Below are 21,407 nucleotides of genomic sequence, written 5' to 3' on the forward strand. Positions count from 1 at the left end.
ACACAGCAATACATACATACAAACATATGTAGTTCAGGGGCACGGGAATAGTTTATATCTCTACTTAACTGGTTATTGGTTAATTTAAAAAAAATGCTGGAAATGCATATTTACAGATTTTCTCAAGGAGATGAAAAAGTAATCACCCTACTCCAATGAATGGAAGCTACACTTTTTTCAAATGGTGATCTGTCAATTTACATTTTGAATCCAAAGTTCAGAGTAAAAATTACACTGCATAATGGTGAAAATTTAAATTTTTAGTGGTCCAGTTTAGGTCGTACATCTGGCAGAATAATTCAAATTGCTTTTAACACCCTAGTATTTTCAACTTAGTCATAAAAAAGAAACATTTTTACGAGGCTTAATCAATTTTTATCTTTATTCTTAAACCAATTTTGAATTTCAAGGTGAATTTGGTAAGAAGAATGCTTTTAATTTTTTCACAGTTATAAAAATTTTTTGCAAAAATCTCATTCAGTTTGAAATAATTTTTTCCTATATTTCTGATTCAAAATAAAATATTAGTTTGTGCTAAACAGTTGGGATAAGGGTATACTATTACAAAAATAAGCTTTTTTTTTGGTAGGTATTTTCAAAAATCGACCACGGTGCCACCTAGAAGTAATAACCCTTACAGTGCTTCTGGAGAGTAGGATTCAATCGGAGAACAAATAATTAATTTGGTAACCCGTACTGGATTTTATTTTTTATTTTGTTACACCATCTAGATGTTTTTTGGTACTATTTGTAGTCCTGAAATGTCATGTGATTACTCTTTCGCTCGACATATGCAAAATTAGCTATGAAAATAAGCAAAATTGGCGCAGGCAAAAGCTAGGGTCCACGAAAAATATGTTTGGTTTGAAGTTTTCCAAAATAAAACTAAAATATTTGCCGATATGAAAAACAGCCTACAAACATACATCATAACTTTTATAGTCGCTGCAAAAGAGAGCTAAGCCGCTTAAGAGTTAAAAAAAAATTTTAGTATAGAAAATTGTATCATTTTCATATTTATGGATTTAACACCCTAGTTTACTATATAAAAAATTAAAGCAATTTGCTAAGCGTGTTATGCCCGCAAACGGCGGTGAATGTCGTCGTTAACATAACAAAAGGACCTAATAGGCAATTTTTTTTTTTTTATATAAATAAATTAAGCTTAAAGCTGGAATGCAACTCTGAAGCAAACTTGCTGTTTGGACCGGTATGTATTTGAACAAAATTTTTCCGAAAAATGTCACATGGGCCCTTTTGTAATACTGTTGACGACAGCATGAGCCATACCAAACATACATATTGATTGGCCTACGCTCTGCAAAATGATGGCCACTTAAATGGGCAAAAAAAAAGCCTTTGGTTGCAGCTCGTATTTATTAGATATAATTAATTAAGCATTATGTGTCGTCACAATATATATATATATATATGTGTTTGTATTGATTAAGCTACGAGTAATTTATCGAAAATAAAATCTCAAATGTATATCAACATTCCTTTGTGTATAGCAAAATATACATAGTATGTATGTATGTAGATAATAATTCGAGTTAAAGTGTTAAAAAAAAATATTCAACACTTACGGAACTGTTTGTCTGATGGTGTTCTCGATGTTGCTGTCTGAATACAGGCCAATGGGAGAGTTGAATTGTTTGTGGAATACCTGTAAGGCGACAAAATAGTTGTCAAGCTACCTATGTATGTATGTATGTAGGTGTAAAGTCGGCTTCGGCCTTACCCTGCCAGTATCGGCATCCTGGCCAACTACTTTGTGCAACATGGTGTCGGCGACGCGTTGCTTCATCACGCTGTCATGGAAGTCGTGGCCGGGATGAGCGCGCACAGCCGGATTCGGGTGATACCTCAAGTATGATTCTGTGGTTGGAGCATCCTTCTTGACTTTAGCACCAGGCAGAACCAGTGGAGTTGTTCGGTATGGCTGCGTTAAAAGAGAAAGTTAATATTTTTTAAAGCTTGCCATTGCCATTGCCATTGTTCACTATATTATTGTTTTATTGATAACAGTGCAAAAATGTATGTATGCGGGTGAATATATGTAGAAACATCTGTACATAAATATGTATGCATGTGCTGAGTTAATTTTAATTAATTCCATTTGAATACATCTTACAAACATTTTATTGAAATTTTTAGAATAAAGAAAAAAAATATCTTCCACCCTAGCCCCTGTCTTTGAGCTTAATTCCCCATGAGAAATAATAATAATAATATTTTGAAGCTTATACTTCTCCTCCAATTTGTGACGTTATTACACAAATAGAGAGACCCACAGTTGTACGCCTCCTCCAATGGGTAAATGGTGAAAAGACCTTTTCTCTCTTGGGATATTTCTTTGACCAGGGATCGAACCTTGGTACCGCGGAGCTACCTCTCTGCACCTCTAGCCACAGCGACCCCATGAGAAAGCTCGTCAGAAAAAAACAGCTGTTTGTAGGCGGCATTTGTTTGACGCCAATGCTCACGCTACTATTGGAGGATGGCAATTGGGCGTTATTAAACGACCGCCTTCTCATGGTTGGCTTGGAATGGTATGCAATGTTGGTAAGCAGAATTTTTAGAAAAAGTTTTGATATGCAATTTTGTAGCCCATCCAATTCTAGTATAATAAAGTGTAATTTCAAGTCGTTAGAAAATACCGTTGATTTTTGACAATTTTTTTTTTATTTTTGAATAAAAAATTGTCGAGCACACTTTGTATGGGAAAAAATGCGTGACACCGTCAGCAAAAAAAAATTCTTAAAAATCAACAGTATTTTGTAGCCAATCGAAACTTGCACTTTGTTATACTAAAATTAAATGGGCTACATAACTGCATACCAAAAATGTTTCCAAACATTTTGAATAAAAAGTTTGAATATTTGGTGAAAATTTTTATAATTTTTGTTCAAAGTTTAAAAAGGGGATCTATATGGTTTTTGTTGTATAACTAAATACCTAGGCTTTTATAAAAAAATATTAAGCATAAAATAAACTAAAGAAATATAGCCAAATCCCTTCAAAGTACGACGAGTCTATTATGTACATATGTACGTATTTCTCAACTCAAAAATCAGATACGAAAAGACCTACAAATTGATTTATGCAAAAAAATAAATCGGCCAACGTTTTTTTTTTTTTTGGTTTTTCCCCTTTTAAAGACGGTGTGCGATATGCATTTAATTTTTTTATTTAACTGCTATGTATAACTAACGTATGAAGCAGATGTTTAACAGTTAAAAAAAAATTAAAATTCTTTTACTCTTCCTAAATAAAAAAATTTCGAATTGCGGCCTTATTGCTTTGATTCTGCGATATGAGATACATATGTATCTGCATATGTACAAAGAACGATTTCATTAAATGCCTGCAAAAAAAAAATTACGAAGTAGAAAAATATATCTAAGCACATATGTTTGTGTACCGATAGATTAATTTTCATGCATTAGCATGTATAAATACAAATATATTCTATGTATCTATCTAAGTATATACATAAAGATCAAATATGTATATGAAGAGTTCTAGAATAAAATTTCTAACAATATGTACATATCGCACACCGTCTTCAAAAGAGTCACAACTCAAAATTTGGCACTTTTGAGATTATGCGCTAAAAATGTACGCAGAGCTTTTATTTACCTTTCAGCAAAAGCTGGAGCAAATTTTTGTTATAATTTGTTAAAAAAAACCCTAAGGTAAAGTCGCCCTTGCGCATATGATTATCATGTGCTAAGATATATCGTATTTTCGCATTTTTTGAGAAACGTGTAATTTTGAGTTGTGACTCTTTTGACGACGGTGTGCGTTATGTACTATGTAAGGCCTTTAACTTTTTTATATGCCATTTTAAAATACTTTTCGTTTGTAGTATATTTATCCGTCTATTTGAAATTGCTCTCATAATTTGCTCTCCTTCGTTTGCTCTTTGGATAGATGAATTCTATGCGGAGATATGTTCGTTTTGTATTTATAGTGGCTTACGTAATTCTGAAAATCTGATGCAGCTGTTGGCAGCAAAGAGTTCAGTATGCAAAGAGCAATAGCAGAAGTAAAGTAAAAATTTATGAAAATTCAATACGAAATTAAAACTGAAATTTAGAAATACAAATACGTAGGTAAAGATCTGGTTAACCAAAGCACTACGTTAAGGCCTACAGTTACTGCCATCATTTGATGCACCCTGTGCTGAGTTATATGGCAACCTTATTGACAGCTGGTTTCCGATGACAGCTGTCATGTAATTTGGCGCCATATTATCGGATGCTTGGTTTGCATGTAAAATTCATCGAATTTGTTGAGAAGACTGACTTTTAGTTTATTTTACTAAATTATTTCTATAAAAGCTTTTTTAAATTATGACTACAGTGCGCCGTTCAACTCGTCTTAGCAGCATTGGCCAATCTACGTGTACACCTCCAGTTATTAGTTCTCAAACACCTCGCACTTCACAGCTGTGGCGTCGACGCCAAGCGAAGAATTGCATTACAAGCAGTGACGAGGAGGAAGTGAATACGTATAGAAAATCACCTACGTTTGCAGAAATAGATAAAGAAAATTCGGAAATTCTCAACGTTATGAGCAAAGAAAAAAATAGAAATCAAACGAAGTGCAATCAGTTGACGACAAATGTCCAGGAACAGAAGACACCACGTCGTGCTAAGGTAGTACATTCGGCATCGTCCAGCACTACATCTGGATTGGCCAAAAAACGCACTAGCCTATCACATAAATTATGCAATGACGAAAGTGATGATGATTGCGAATTATGGCAAAGAGAACAAGATGTATCGCCACCTAAGCAGGCACGTTGGAAACCAAAGACTCAGGTGATAAGCCCTTCAAGATTAATTGATCGTTTGAGTATAGATGAACGTAATCCTGCTGACACTGATGAAGATGAGGAGTATACTTCCGCTGGTGCAGAGGAAGCAAAAGTAGAAACACCCACTCGCAACAAATACCAAAGTGCACGTCGTGTTTTGAACAGCGCAGAAACACAAAATTTACCTGGGCGAGAACAGCAATTGCAAGAGCTAAGAGAATTCTTTCAGGAACATTTACAAGAACAACGTTCTGGTAGTTTGTATGTGTCTGGACAACCTGGTACTGGAAAAACAGCTTGCCTTTCTTTACTTTTAAGGTCACCTGAGCTATCCAAAAAACTGCAATGTGTTTACATCAATTGCACGTCCATTGCCAGCATTAATGGAGTGTATAAGAAGCTGTGTACTGAAATAAAACTTCATCCTTCCGGACGCAGTGAGCGGGATTATTTGGCAGCTGTACAGAATCATTTGCGAACATCGCGTCGCATGCTGCTCATAGTTTTGGACGAAATCGATCAGCTTTGCAGCTCCAAACAATCGGTGCTTTATACTATTTTCGAGTGGCCTTCACTACCAGGAGCTCGATTGCTTTTGGTAGGCATAGCCAATAGTCTCGATCTTACAGAGCGTACACTAATGCGTTTAAATGCACGTTGTGAACTAAAGCCACGTCATATGCATTTCCCCCCTTACACCAAACAGCAAATAGTCGAGATATTTCGGGCAAGGCTAGAAGAAGCTGGCGTGCTGGATATCTTTCCGCCAGTCACACTCCAACTTTTAGCAGCCAAAGTCAGTGCGGTGAGTGGTGACGTTCGGCGCGCACTGGATATTGGCAGAAGAGCGGCTGAAATAGCAGAACAACAGATGAAATTAGGTCAGCGACAGGTTAATCTTAATAGCTTGGCTTTGGGTAATAATAGCGACGAAAAGACTGAAGAGGGTAAGTTGGTGGCTTCTTTAAAAATATTATTTCTTACTCAAAACTACTTTTTTTTCGGCAGTTATCCTTAAACCAGTACAAGTAACACAAGTTGCTGAGGTGTTAAACAAAGTGTATGGTACTTCACAGAACCTTCAAGAGGACATAGAAGACTCGTTTCCACTGCAGCAGAAGATTGCGTTATGTACGCTCATGTTGATGCTGCGTAAAGAACGCAATAAAGACATAACCATTGGACGACTGCACGAAGTGTATCGACGCGTGTGTCTTAAGCGCAATATACACGTTTTGGATCAAGCTGAGTTTGCCGGACTAGTTGAGTTGGTTGAGACACGCGGCATACTGCGAATCATGCGCAAAAAAGAACCACGATTGTGCAAAGTGGTGCTGCAATGGGACGAAGAGGAGGTGAATGGAGCTTTAAAGGACAAACAGCTAATTGCTTCTATTTTAGACGACACTTCCTGCCTTGGAAAATGTTAACACAAAAGAAAATCCATCAGATAGTGCATTAGTAAAACCTAATACATACCATGATAAAAACATAGCAAGGTAGAACCGTTCTCTCAATTTGTCGGCCATGATTTTATTTTGAAGTTTGCCAACATTTTAAAATCATATAAAAGTGAAAATAAAAAATTGAAATTGTTCGAAATTGTTGTTGCTTGAGATTGAAAATGAAAATGTGTGTGTGAGTTTGTGAGTAAATTTAAAAATTAAATTGTTTGGAAACGTCAAGAATTTTAAAAGTGACTCTCAGCGGTTCTACCTTACTATATTTTTATCATGATACATACATATGTAGATAGAAAATTAATATTAATTTATTGAAAAAAGATTAAAATCAAATAAGCTCACAACAATACAAATGAATTGAAGCAGTGTGAATTTATCAACAAAAGTGACGAACCTTAAATAAAATGACCAAATATCTTACAAATAAAGTATTTTAATGCATTTGATTTCTATTTTGATCGTACTATTAAAAGAAAGCGTGGAATATTTTTTAAACGAACCAGAACTAATCCCACTCTATTCAGAGAATATGAAGTAAATATGTAGAAAAAAATGTTATTGGCTATTTTAGAACGGCAGAACGAACGGTACAATTACGCATTCAATGACGGTAGCATGTCTTCAGGTGACATTTATAATTGTGGCGTTATTCGTAGTGATGCATTTTCTCTGAATATTCATTGAATTGCAGTGCGCATTTGTTGGTGTGCACATTGTGACCATGAAAATGCAAGTTTTTTAATTTTTTGTTGATGTAAATAATTTTAGATCTTATAAAATGTATTTAAAAACTACAATATAAAAATAGAATTGATGCAGAAAACGTCCTGCCTGAGTTCAGTACAATTGAAAATAAAGAACGGATTTTTCAAATCGGAGACCATTAAATAATACATATGTACACATGAACATACACACACATATATGTGTGCATGCATTTCGAGGGTGTATACATACATATATGAAAATGTGCATGCATATGTTTGTTTGTTCATGCAGACGTACATACTTATGCATTATTTATGGTATGTACATTTGAATTGCAAAACAAAGAGCCAAAATTTTCGAACAAATAAATAAACTTGAAAACTTATTTGCGCACATAACTTGAAAAAGTGAAAATTGACGTGACGAAGCAGGTGTCGTCTCAAAATAAATTTGTTTATATTTATTACTGCAACGTATGTATGTATGTATATGGATTTATATGTGTGTGGCCATTAATAATAGAGTAGATATTTTGTATTTACTTATGTACATACATTTGCTATTTACTACATGCAAATACAAATCCACACTTGAAAATACATTCCTACATATGTACATATTTAAATGATGCATTTGCGTTTTAGAATTCAGTTTCAATTGTATGATATGTGCATACATAGGTATGTATGTATTAAAAAAAAAAAAACACCTTCTAATGACTATTTCAGATCAGAAGTTAATTGCAACAAAAGGAAAACTTTTTAATGGAATCAAAAATTTGGTTTAAAGTTAATAACTTTTTACTGGTTACTCGAATATGAGTATTGTGCTTCAAAATACTATGAATAAAGCCAATATTCCTTACATTTTCGATTTAAAAAATCTATAAACGCTTGAGTGGAGACCAATTACAAAATAGTCTTGCTTAGATTTCGAATTATAGGTAGAAATACTTTGCACGCAAAACGCATACCTTTTGGTATTTGCCGTGTTATATAGAAGATTATTTTGCATCACGAAAATTCTTTCATACTTTGAACGACTGGGACTCTGCTACTCCTTTATAAATTTTCTATTCATTCATGTTTTATACATGATGCCGGACGTGACATTCGTACGACTTTAGAGTTAAATAAATCACGCGAAAATGGAAGTCACTTAAAAAAAAAAATGCGGCTGCGTAGCTTTAAAACAGTCCTTAGGTGCGCTTGGGACATTGGTGTCGGCAAAATCGGTGAAAAGGAGGTCATAACGGACATGAAAAAATTAGAAGTGCGAATCCTGTGAGGTTTTCCCATCTTAAATATTCCTTAAGTGAAGTCAAATTACGGACAATTACAACCAAATCATATTTAATCAGAAGCAATTCGTTGTTGGTGTAGATCTTCACATGTATGCATGTACATATATATGCATATACATACATACTATGTACATACAAATGTCACAAACAGCAAACGGATGTTTAGGATCTAAAAACCTACAGAAAAAGGCAAAATAAAATAACGAAATAGGCAGGAAAAGGCACTAAAAGTAGCAAAAAAGGCAAAAGAAGGCACTAAAAAATACAAAAAATTAAAAATAACACTGGTTTACGGGAAAACTATTCAACGCACGCCACTATCTAATTCCTATGTAGAATTGCTCGCTGATTTCGAAAATCAAGTTAAGTTTTTATTCTATGTATAAGTTTTCGAGATATTTTCAGTTGTACATGGCGTATGAGTAACATTCTTTCCTGTTCATTTTTTATACAAAAAATTGTTGCGCATTTTCATATGACCACATATTACTTCTTGATTTATCAATCGATTTTCTTCATTATCAGCGTGATTTTTTTGTAACAGAAGAGGCTTTAACACAGCTTCGAATGTACTAAACGTGCGCTCGACGTGAGTTGATACAAGTGGCGTTTGAAACTTTTATATTATCAGGAATAAGGGCTTTCTCTTCGCTATAAGCACTTTTTTGAAGAAACTATAAGCAAAAAAGGCAAATATCTTAAAAATGGCAACTTCAAATGTGTATATATGGAATCAGGGAAAGCTAAATCGTGCGACATTCCAAATCGAATATACTCTATCTCTTTAGCAGAAAAAAAGGAAATTTCCATAAAATCCGTTCCCTGGTCACAAATATCTACCAAAAGTAAAATCGTTAAAGTGCCAACTGATTTTATGTATAAGAAATAATTTTACGGGCGATTTTCTAGAATCTATAGAGAGAGTGATAATTGTGCTAGAAAATATGAAACCGATATAATTCAATGCTTTCATGTACAAATGCAGGCAGAAAGGCCGCATCTAACATATTTTTGTTTCTTTACAGAGTAGTTATAAAACTTAACAAAAATAAAAGTTCTTCAGTTGCGATTGTTTTCATTGCACTCGATTTTAATACTAACAGAATTATTTGTTATGATATAGTATTAGATTTTAAATTTGCCAACTTTTTTACCCAACTGAATTTCCGTAGAAAATGACTTAGGGCCTTTCTACATTAAGGTAACAATATATATGTATATGTTTGTACATTTCTCGGTTTTCTAAAAATAATTTAGGTATACAGTGTTTCATACGTGATCGTTTGTTCTAATGATCAATATACATACATACATACATTCGCAAAATCATAAAAGTTTCAAAATATTGCACATTTTCTACATCTCATTCAATTCACCATGGATTTCTTAATTTTCGCTTGTTATGCTTTGGAGAAAGATGTATGTATGTATGTATGTATGTATGTGCACAAGTTTCATAGAGGATAAACGTCGAATGTTCTGGAACTCCATATGGGCGCGTTGTTTACAACAATTTTTTTTTTTTAATTCGCAAAAATGTTTTAAAATAAATAAACATTTTAAATTTTCCATAGTTTTGGGTTTTTGGACGTTAGCCATCTTCGGTAACATGTCTAATTCCATATGTGTTTACTATACATACATACATACATACATATGTACATGCTTAGTAGACGTTGATATATAATCGGTATTAATTTCGTTTGGTAAAGAGTGAAGTTGAAGTTTTTAGCACTTCCGATAACAGTTTTTTTTTCAAACTTTTTAGGCCAGTGGAATGTTAATTTTTTAAATCGTTTAAATCATTTTAATATGGAAATATTTTTTTTTTAGAAACTCGTTGTAAACAAGTAAGCGTATACATATACATACATACATACCACATATGTATGAATACGATCTGTGTGTTAGTTAGATATTAACTAGTATAATTGCGCATTTATTTAAATAAATAAAAAATACTTTGATTTCCGTTAGAGGCGTGGGTGGCTTACTTGATATTGAATGCATTCATTGAGATCCGGTTTGGCCCTATAGTAGTGTGGGGTGCCGTTTTTGAATTGGACGTATTCCATTTTTCTCTGTGGTTTTGTGTGATTTGTATGTGTGCAACTTTTAATTTACAATTTGTCAACGCCCTTTTTTGAAAAAGTAAAAAAAAAAAAACAGCAAATATTTAGTTTTGAGAATTATATAACAATTTTTCACTTTTCAATGCAGAATCCACTTTAGTTATATAGTATTTATAGTCTATTTGATTTTGGTTTGGTCTATATAATATTTAAGAATAGAGTATGTAATTGGAAAACAAAATAAATATTTATTTATTTAAAAAATCGACCAACTTTTCCGTTGAAACTCTTAAATATTGGAGTAAATGTCGTTTTCACTTGTTCGTCAATTCGTACTCGTTGGTTAGAGATCGTTTGGAATTTTGGCTTTTTATTTTTCACTACTCTTAAACTTCTAAGGATTTGAACTGATTTTTTCAATATTCCGAAAGCAACTGAATTTTAATTTTTCACAAATTGGCGATTTTTTCCACAGCTGCCTGAATTTTCAGATTTTTAGTCGTATTTTTTTTTTTGTATATAAGAATATGTGCCAATGTATGCGATATACATGTGTATTTATACATGGATAGGTAGAGATATACATACATATATGTATGTACATGTAGTATGCCAATAACAAAAAAAAAACAGCAACAGCAAACAATTCAAAAATATTTGAATCTTAATATTTGGCGTGCCTTGCGTTGCGGCCGAAAGGGAAGAGGAGAAGAGCGTGTGTGCAAGTGGCCTTTGGGCGACCGACCCACCGCACAGTTGCTTTTGTTGTTACAGCCACACACAAATTACCTCGTCTCGTACATTCCATTGGCTACAGCAGACGGTCATTTAAATGGATTTTATATGTACATATGTATGTATGTATGTTTGTACATATTTACACATACATACATATGTACATAAGTATATGTATGTATGTGTGCATGTGCAGTAGTAGTCGGTTGTCCCGCCGCCAGAGAGCGTTCGTTCGTAAGGCACGATCATTTCATTTCAAAATTATTTTCTATATTACCATTTTGTTTTTAGCGAAAACAAAAACGAAAAGCAATAAACTTGGACTTGTGTATGGCGGCATATTTAGCATCACCCACGCGCGCCTCTTGCTGCTGTTTTGGCACAAGGCAAAGCACAGCAGTGCGGGGTAGTGGCCAACTGCATGGCACTGAACGAATTTAAAAATTTGGAAAATAAAAACATACATACCGACATACATACATACGTATATATTTTACATTTTCGAGATACGAGAGCAATTCGCCTTATAGGCCCGATTGGAAACATTTCGAGATATAACGAGAAAATTTTGTCTGAAACTAAATAGCGCTTACATTTTTACTTATATATGTATGTATGTATGTATTTATGTGCATAAGCCTATGCATATAGAGGTTTTTGGAGCCAATGAGACACATACATATCTATGTACCTACATACATATACTGTGTATAAATAGTTTTTTAGTCAGCACGCAGTTGCTGGTTTTCGAGATCTTTATTTAGAGTGTGGCGAAATTTCAGGTTTTCGAGTGCTCGCAATGTTTTTGAATCATTTTCGGCCACACGATTTCCGTTTGGTTTTCAATTTTCTAAAATAATACACTGACTAAGATGTTTGGCTCGTGAAAATTTTTCCTCTGGGGTGGACGTACATATGTACATATGTATGTATGTATAGACAAGGCTTGAGTATGGTAGCCTCACATAGGATAACTAATTCTTTTTTTTTTTTGATAATAAATAAAGTTATTTTTCATTTTTCACCTAGATACATACATATGTATGTATATATGTCGATCGATTTTTATATATATGAATGTCTGTCTATTCCATATTTATTTGACACAATCTACCAAATATTTTTTTTTCCTGTTTTCAATGGCTATTCGCAGACTCATTTAAGTAAACAGCTTCGGTAAATAGTACATGCGTATGTACATATGTACCTATGTATATATGTATGCATTCTGGGTTGTTCAGAACAATTACAATGCAGTTCAAACGAGTAAATATGTATGTATGGACGCCATTGTTGCTTTATATCTATTTTTGTGTGCACCACCCTCTGGAAGTGTGAAAATGAATGCACAAATTTATTCGGAAAAAGTCCTGAAAGCACTCTTGAAGCCCCAGGCATTAGACACAAACTCGTTAGATTGCTCAGTTAGAAGTCTAGAGACAAAGATAAACGCTCTTCGCCGAGATAGAAGAAATTTGTCAGTAGATCACATTCGTGCAGTCTGTGAATCCTTCATCGAGAAAGAAAATTTAATCTTACTTCTGGCAATTTTGGTGTATTTTCAATCAAATTTGGAAAAATAGAAGGTATGGTATTTATAAAAATTATATTTTTTCAATAACCCTGTACCTACATATTAAAGCATGCACATATGTATGTATGTAATTGTGTTGGTATATATGTATATATTTATTTATATGTATGTACGTGTCCCTCCTACACTCATGTAAATAAATAAACAAATAAACAAAAACAAGGCAGCCCAAATGCTAACAGAGCAATGATTTACGAAAGCATGAGCCATGAAAGTTTAACGCGCTGCTGTAAACACCCTTGAAGAGCTAAAATTACACCTCCACTCGAAGTGTCCTTGAATATTTTTTTTTGATTCATCATTACCAGCAGCATTGCCATCAGCATCAGCCACAGCATCATGATTTCGGCAGTGAGTGCTGCCAGAAGGTTGCAACCTCGCAAATGGACAAAGAAGCATCTTTAAGCTGTGGCCTGCTGTCATTGTTCGGCGTGTTGTGGATCACTCATACGACGTGCTGTACTGCTGACACATAGCTGTGCCAAGTGGCACATATGTATGAATATTCATGTACATATGTATGTATGTATGTATATAAGGTCATACACATTTATGTATATCTTCATCTTGTATTTATTTTTATCGATTTATTTTGTTGAAACGCAAGCTGACGTTTCATTTTAATTAATCATTCTCCTACCTGTAGGAGGAATGGGTGGAGTGAGGATATTAATATGTACATATGTATGTATGTACATCCTATGTATGTATGTATATATGCAAGTGCTAAGATCAACTTAAAATTTCCACTGGCTGTAACAATGTCAGCTTAAAATTTGGGCACCACCATTTTGACACCCCAAAACCATGCAAAAGTTTGCCTAGACTGACTTTCTGTGAATTCAGCTCGAAATAAAGAAAGTGATTATCGAACTTTATTTGCTTACTGCTTCGCTGTATAAATACCAAAATATTACTTGCAATTATCTGGTGTAGACTGTACTCATATGTACCTGTAAATGCTATCAATGAGCATCATCAACGTCATTTTAATTATCATTAGAACCTGTGAATGTCAATGACAGCAAGGAATGTCATAGCGGTCGGCTGATCTGGATGCACAACGATTTATTTTTGTTGGCTGCTGCGACTGCTTTTGCTTTTTCATTTGGTGTGCGTCATGCCGCCACTTTGCCGTGCACTCTGTCAGTGTACATATGTACACATGTATATACGTAAGTATATGTATTTGTAAATATTAGGAATTAAAATAGATTTCTTACAAAACAACATAGCCGCCGACGGCCTTCACCTGTATGCTCTTGAAGAAGGCCTGAGCAAATTAGTTGTTGCCCTCACTTAGGGATTAAATGTAGTACTACTTAGTTAATTACACGGTGCTATAAAAAAAAAAAAATCACGAAATACACCAGAAACAAAATTTGGTGTAGGTTGTAGGTGGGGTCGAGTACAAATTCCCACATTTGGTCGAGATCGGTGAAGTAGTTTTTGAGATGCACATACTTGATGTAAGAGGGCGATGCCACGCCTATTTTCTACATTTTTTTTTTAATTTTATTTCTATGTATATACAAATTTTCAGTAAATATTGAGGAATGTCTTAGCCAAACTGCTCACAAAATCTGAATGTCCGGTGCATACACACATACATATAATGGCAAGGCCGTATTTATACTTAAACTGCTTAAATTCGACAATTTTAATGGAATTGCATTAGTTGAGGCATAAATAAATACTACATATTTGGCAACCTTTATAAAAATTCTTGAAATTAGGTCAAAGTTGAAAAAATTAAGAAAAATAGGGTATTTTGAAATTTTACCTGAAGAAAATTCTCAACAAGCTAAAGATAACATCATTTAAAAGGCCTATAAATCCCACTTTCAAGGAAGGTTTGATTTTTAAAATCAGATGAAAAATTGCCAAGCTGTTCATAGGCAACTGCGCAGGTTTTACGTCCACCTTTAAAGAGCGTTTTGGGGCGCTCTGAATATGGAGTGAGAAGGGAGTCAAAATGTTTTTATGTTATCTTTTTTTTTGTATTTTGTATCTAGTCTGGGAATAGAAGAAGAAGTTTTCAATCAAGAATATACTGATCGTCGTTTCCGAATATTCCTGAAAAGGGACACCGCAAAAAAAAGCTGCATAAAAAATTTCTTTTGTCTGACTTTAGAACTTTTCAGATGTATTTAGTAGAAAATATGCTGAAGAATTCCATAGAGCAGGCGCAAGGTGGTTTCAAACCTAAGAAGAACGTATTTTAAACAAGATAAAAAATATTTTTAGATTTATTTCATGATTTTTCCGTTCTTTCTCTGGTTTTATTGAATAATATGTAAACCATTTTTTAGTTTAACGTTTTTTCAATTAAAAGAAATGATGAAAAAACGTTAATACTTATTAATTATAAACAAAATTAAGAACATTTTGAAAATCCGTAAAGCCTCCTTTCCGGTCTATTATAGGAGCACTCCGAAAAACTCCGTCTTGGTTATCTTCGGAGGATTTAATGAGTGCTTTTCACAAATTCATAGGTGAATAGGGGAGTCTGCTTGGAATCTTTGCTTTTTGGGACTCCGAAAGCAATCATTTAAGGTGTCCTAAAGCTACGCTTTTTTCATATATATTGAGAATGCTCTTTTCTCCTGCGGGTATGCTCCTTTGGGACTCTTTTTGGAGCCACCCTAGGAGCATCAACGCACCATTGAGGGAGTTCTAATTGTGCACCCTGTGGACTCCGCTGGTAGGATGGGACCAATATTTTTGAACCATTTAATTTATGAGACTATTTTGTGAGATGTAAATTTGGTCGACTGGGTGGTTCAACCTCAGTCTGGTGTAAGTAAACAAAAACAACTTGAAGGATCGACCGATTTCGTGTGCAAAAAATAAGCACTGCACAATAGTTAATAAGGATAATAAGGATAATGGTTATATGTTGCCGGATAAAAAACTGTTTACTATGGTTCAATACTGTCGTTTCTGAATATCCATAGGAGCAAATGAGATTCGCCACACAATTTTTAAACGCTCTTAACCCTTTTATTTTTTCTTGATTGAGTAGCCATTTATAATGAAATTTGTCAGCTAGAGAAGTGAAGTGATTGAAATTTATGAATGTGTTGATCTATGAGTACCTTTCTTAACTGAGATGACTAACCTTTTAACATTTTTCGAAACAGTTAAAGAACACTAAACTTAGAAGGTAGTACCAGGACATATTAAACAGGTATTAGGGCAAAAACAATATTTATTTTATAGCTTCTCTTAGGTTAGGTTAGGTTAGGTTATTTCGGCTACCCTCATCCCTCAGATAAAGGGCACATTTAGGCCACCATGGGCCCGTTGTGATGCCATATTAGAGACTCCATATGTCCCACCTCTTACCCTAGAAATGGAACCACTTCATAGCTCTGATGAAGCGCACAAAGTCATAGAAATTGACTGAATCAAGTTCGGCCAGACATTAAAAATAATAATGGAGGAACGTGCATCGACGACCTCACCGCCAGAGCAGGACAGTGGCATAAGTAGTGCTCCACCCTTTCGACTTCCTCCTCATCACGGCAGCTACGACAGTAGTCGTTTGACTGCAAACCCATTTTAGTGGCGTGGATTCCCATCAGCCAATACCCAGTGAGAACTCCAATAACATGTCGCAGCAATGGTCGCTCCAAGTGGAAGAGAGGGCGAGATCTACGCTTGTCCAGCTTAGGCCAGATATGTCTTGCTATCCTGCTTCTCTTAAATTGTCAAAAATTGTTCTGATACAAAAAAGTAAAAATTAAAGATTAAATTTGAAAAAAAAAATTGTAAATTTGTTTGCTTCTCGAAGCATTGATCCATTATTTGCAAGGCGCAGTACAAGGCACATTTATATCGAGCCCAAACCGCCAAAATAAAGTAAGCGACATTATTTTCAAAATTTTCTTTTTGATGCAGAAATATTCCTAGAGCATCTAGATTCATTTCTGCATCAAGTCTGCAGAATTAAAGTCGGTTTTGTTTTTTGCTTAAAAATTACTTGTTGAATTAGAATACAGTGTGTTCTCAGACAAAACCCATCCTAACGAAAATTATATAAAATGTTCATCAAAATTTAAAACTTTTTCCCTAAACTCTTGCTTGCACTGTATATATGAAAAAAATTGCAGAAGAGCGTCAGTCAAAAAATTAAAAAAAAATCAACGGTAATGTGTAACTTCTTCAAACTTGCACTTTACTACACTCAAAATTAATGGGCGACATGCAAAATTACATACTCAAAACTTTGAAATTTTGATGAATTTTTTTTTTAATTTTCTACAATATTTGAAACTTTCATTTACATATAGATATCTGAGTGGAATATCGACCTATCTCGGCAGCGAGTTCGAAAACGCCCTATCTCAGAAAAGTTTTTAAAAAGGCCCTACTTCTGAATTTGATTGAAGAACGCTCTATTCCAGAATTTTATTTGAAAACACCCTATCTCAGAATTTGCAGCTGAAAATGTAATGAAAATGTGCTAAGATAGAGCGTTTTTGAATCAGCAGCTGAGATAGAGCGTTTTTCAATGAAATTTTGAAATAGGGCGTTCATGAAAAGTTTACTGAGATGGAGCGTTTTCGAACTGGCTGCCGAGATAGATCGATCTTCCACTCAAGTTTCGATACATATATCGAGCCCTAACCGCCAAAATAACGTAAGCGACATTTTTTTCAAAATTTTCTTTTTGATGCAGAAATACATCTAGATGCCCTAGGGATATTTCTGCATCAAAAATAAAATTTTGAAAAAAATGTCGCTTACGTTATTTTGGCGGTTAGGGCTCGATATGGCTTTTGTTAGAGAAGGAACTGTATTTTAATTGAAAAATGATGGAAATAAAATAAAATAAAAGTAACCCAGAAAAAAGCGAAAAAGCAATAAAATAAATAACATTGAAAAACCGAAAAACTCGAATTTTCGCCTATATCTCCAAAAATTTTTCTAATAAATGGCTATCCAAATCGTTTTCGGCAAGTTCAGATTAGTGTAAAAAACCTCTTGGAGTAGATATTTGACCGTTTTCTCAAAACTTACTCCTCTTAAAATTCGATGAACCAAATAATATTTTGCTTCCTTATTTCTGGGTAAAGGGTGGGAAAGGCACCTTTATGTAGGTAGGAAAATGCGTAATTTCACTCCACCCTATTGACCAAACTATTAAAACTGAGTTTACATATCGAGTACTTATATTCAATATCCTCTAACTGCACTTTTCAGAAAAACCAGATTCTGATATAAAAATACAGCTAAGACTGTCTTAACTGGTAAGTCCCACATGGGTTCTAACTTCGCAAAGTAGTAGTAGAAATCACTGCCTTACAACCTTTATCTAAGCATATTTCGTCCGTTACTTTCCATAGCCGTCATGTCTTCTTAATATCAATTTTCTACCGGGAAACAATAGAAACCAGAATAGAGGAAAAAATGTTCAAGTCTCCTAATTTTGCAATTTAATAGATAATACTCAGGCCAGTGATGGGCATAATTAAATACTTTTGTATTCAGAGTACGAGTTTGCTAAATACAATTTTGCCCATTCAGACTATTCAGCAAGCTTAGTTGGGGATTTTACTTTCGCAAACTTTAAGGTATTTACTTCTTAAAAACGAGTTTTCTTCGTGCCATCATAAATTTATTTGAGAAATTTTATCTTTTTCAAAAAATAAAACCTACAAAACTTTTAACTTTTAGTTATAAAAATTAGTCACACTCTTTCTAGGGTTAATACACGTATTGAGTTTTTGTTTTAGACAACCCTGTTTAGTATATCGAAATAAGATATAAAAACTGCTTTGTTATTTTCTTTATTAAGCGATTTGACAAAATTTAATTTTTTATTATGTTTCGTAATTCAGTTTTGATTGGCAGTAAATTTAATTGTGCTAAGTTGTTAATCCATGCTAAGCGGTGTTAAGCGATTTAGGCGATTTTTATTGACTCACTTGATTCACAATGGCCGCTTGTTCCTCGGCTACATCCTGTTGGTGATCGCGCGTCGGCATGGGACTGAAGCATCCGCTGTCGCGCGGTGCCACATAGCCGCCAGATGCGTTCAGTTTTGGAAATACTGTTTGCGGCAACGAATCAACAGGTAATTGTAGAGCACGTTCATAATGACCGGGTCCTGGCAAAAATGGTGAAGGTCCTCTGCGAACGAACAAACAGATATGAAATGCGTTGAAAATTAAATAAAGAAACATTTAAATTTACACACAAAAACTTGCCTGTGTGGCACATTGGCATTGGATAAGTCTGGGCTGTTGCTATTAACTGGTGATGAGCCAAGGCCAGTTCCGTACGGTTCGGCGCCGAGTCCTTGTGTGTATGCGATTTTACTGTCACGATGCACGACGATTTTGATTTCATTGCCGGCGTTGCGGAAAAGCGTCTCAGCGTCGGCGTGGTTCAAATCGCGGGCATCATAATCACGGACCTTGGCTATTATATCGCCACGTAGCACTTCCCCATAAGCAGGGCTTCCTACTTGAACCTGTAAAATTGGAAAATACACGCATTAGAAAAGTATGTAGGTACACAACTTTGAAATATGTTTAATACAAATTGTGTATGTAGCTCGATTGATCTGAAGTAATCAAAACAAAAAAAACACTGATACGAGTGTCGTTAGAGTCCCTTGAGGGAACTCTTACAAAAAAATGGGCCCACATGCATAAATTTGTACATTAGAGTGGTCCAAATTTTGTATGGGGAAAAAATTTCATACTAGAAAACGGAGCACCCCCTTAGTTTTTTTCTTTTGATATTTGAGGCCATGAGGGCCAGAGTAGCCCAACTGGCATTTCATAAAAATTTGAGATGCACTTTAAAATACATTACCAGAATCGAAACGGTAATAGCCCGAAGCACACCCATTTAGTATTCCTTTACTAAAATATGTAGCATCACTTAGGTGCAATGAACATTTTAGTAAAAGGCCGCCTTTTTTGTATAGATCCTTCTTTCTCATATTACTAAAATTTTTTTTTTGGAGATAGGCTTCTCTGGACCTCATGGCCTCAGTTGTAATATCTATATCATCTTTCAGTTTTCTACTATAACCAATACAGGGTGCACAATAGCCTTGAAATGCGCTACTGGATCGTTGTGAAACTGGCAAAAATATTGGTGATTTTTATAAAAAATTAAGTTATCATTAACACTAAATATGCGAAAAATCGCAATGACATTTAATAAAATTGGCCTACAGCGACATCTAGCGCAGAGCTAATAAAGAAACAAACTTCAAAAATGAATTCCTCGTATCAGAAACTCTTATATGAATATTTTCTTAGAATATTTTTCAAGAACTTAACCTAATTAAACAATAAATTGTGTGCAAGGATTCGATTAAGGATATCTACCATATTTGAGCCATTAACGTAGTATTATTAACACCTAAAATTATCACTTGCATTTGATTTTACTCAATACCGATTTAAACTGTCGCACAGTGTAATGAGCCGAGACGACGCTATGAACTTTTAAAAGAACTTTGATTTAAGACACACTAACAGGTCTATTCTGCACGTCACCGATGATTTTGTAACCGGAAAATTGTTTTTGTCTTTGTTATTCAGCAATTCAGCTATGAAGATTTGTGGAAATTCTGGCATTGTATTTATCGCGGGAAAGTTTTCCGTTACCAGCCTATAAGAATTTACATACAGATGTATGTCATAAGAATAAGGCCATAAATCTATAAAAATTGACTTGAGATCGTGTGTAAATATTTGCAACATTTTATCAGATTATGAATCAAAATAAATCACATTCAATGTTCAACCGAATTTAGCTTAAAAATTTAAATGGATGTCAAATCAAATATGAAATGTCGCACACAATCTGTCCCCATTGCGAGTGGTATTTTTGGGGCTCATTAAATCATGGACGTGGCCTTCAATTTCTAGTTTTTCGATTGACTGAAAGTGCAAATGCAAATTGTGCAAACATAATTGATTTCATTTACAAATTCATACACATGAGCGTTTATTTTTGTTCATAATTTATCACAGATTGAAAAGAATCACTTTCGTGGACGATGTATTCATATGTGTATGCAAAAATAATAATTTGTGGGAAGCACTTGGAGGAAACAAAAGTCTTTTCAGTTTCTGGAGATCGTTTTACCAAAGAATAAGGATAACATTTTATGAAAATGTGTGTAAATTATGTGCATATACATACATATATACGTACATACACATACATATGTATATTGTGAAAATCCAGCTAAATATTCCGACAGAAAAAAAGTATGAGTATGTGTTGCCGAAGAAGAGGAGCTGAACTAGAGTCCGACCGATTAATCGGCATCGGCATCGGCTAGTATCGGCCAAAAGAATCGGCATCGGCATCGGCTGTTTTAATTTTTTTTGCACTTCATTCCATGTTATTTTTTTTTACTTCTTTAATTCCTTTAAATCTTAAAATATTAATGCATCTGAGTCTTCCTGTCATAAATGTGTTCTCATGTTCCGTTTTTATGATGTACGGTGGCGAGAATGTAAATAGGGAAGACACATTTTAGCAAGTTTTGGCTATTTTTCTTTCGACAAATTTTAACGAATGTTCATCAAAGTTTGAAACTGTGTAACCAGCTTTTATGTTTTTAACTTCTGATTTATTTTTTTTATTTTGTTTTTTTTAGTATAATAAAGGACTTATCGTTGATTTTTGGTTCAAGCATTTTGTTCCATACAAAGTATGTTCGAATTTT

At 34.3% G+C, this 21,407-nt stretch overlaps 2 protein-coding genes across 9 annotated transcripts in view; one reads left to right on the top strand and one right to left on the bottom strand.

The window, feature by feature from the left end:
• Zasp66 (PDZ_signaling and DUF4749 domain-containing protein Zasp66) overlaps window positions 1-21,407 on the bottom strand; it is a 42,069-nt gene that overhangs the window by 8,430 nt on the left and 12,232 nt on the right. For 5 of the 8 annotated variants that reach the window (XM_017623740.1, XM_017623741.1, XM_017623742.1 and 2 more), the window contains exons 2-5: window positions 18,916-19,181; window positions 18,634-18,838; window positions 1,742-1,942; window positions 1,587-1,666 (exon numbers count right to left, since the gene is read on the bottom strand). In XM_017623740.1, the coding sequence (XP_017479229.1) occupies window positions 1,587-1,666; window positions 1,742-1,942; window positions 18,634-18,838; window positions 18,916-19,181 (752 nt within the window). Of the gene's footprint in view, window positions 1-1,586; window positions 1,667-1,741; window positions 1,943-10,293; window positions 10,438-10,644; window positions 10,808-18,633; window positions 18,839-18,915; window positions 19,182-21,407 lie in introns of those variants that run through there. The other 3 variants (XM_017623748.1, XM_017623745.1, XM_017623747.1) reach the window with 2 other exon arrangements.
• Window positions 4,250-7,227, top strand: LOC108368824 (cell division control protein 6 homolog). Its single transcript, XM_017623739.1, has 3 exons — window positions 4,250-5,772; window positions 5,834-6,300; window positions 6,566-7,227. The coding sequence occupies exons 1-2, from the start codon at window positions 4,359-4,361 to the stop codon at window positions 6,253-6,255; spliced, it is 1,836 nt and encodes a 611-aa protein (XP_017479228.1). The 5' UTR covers window positions 4,250-4,358; the 3' UTR covers window positions 6,256-6,300; window positions 6,566-7,227.

Source organism: Rhagoletis zephyria, unplaced genomic scaffold, assembly GCF_001687245.7.
Source record: "Rhagoletis zephyria isolate East Lansing unplaced genomic scaffold, Rhagoletis_zephyria_1.1 Rzeph_scaffold_03347, whole genome shotgun sequence".
NCBI classification, from domain to species: domain Eukaryota; kingdom Metazoa; phylum Arthropoda; class Insecta; order Diptera; family Tephritidae; genus Rhagoletis; species Rhagoletis zephyria.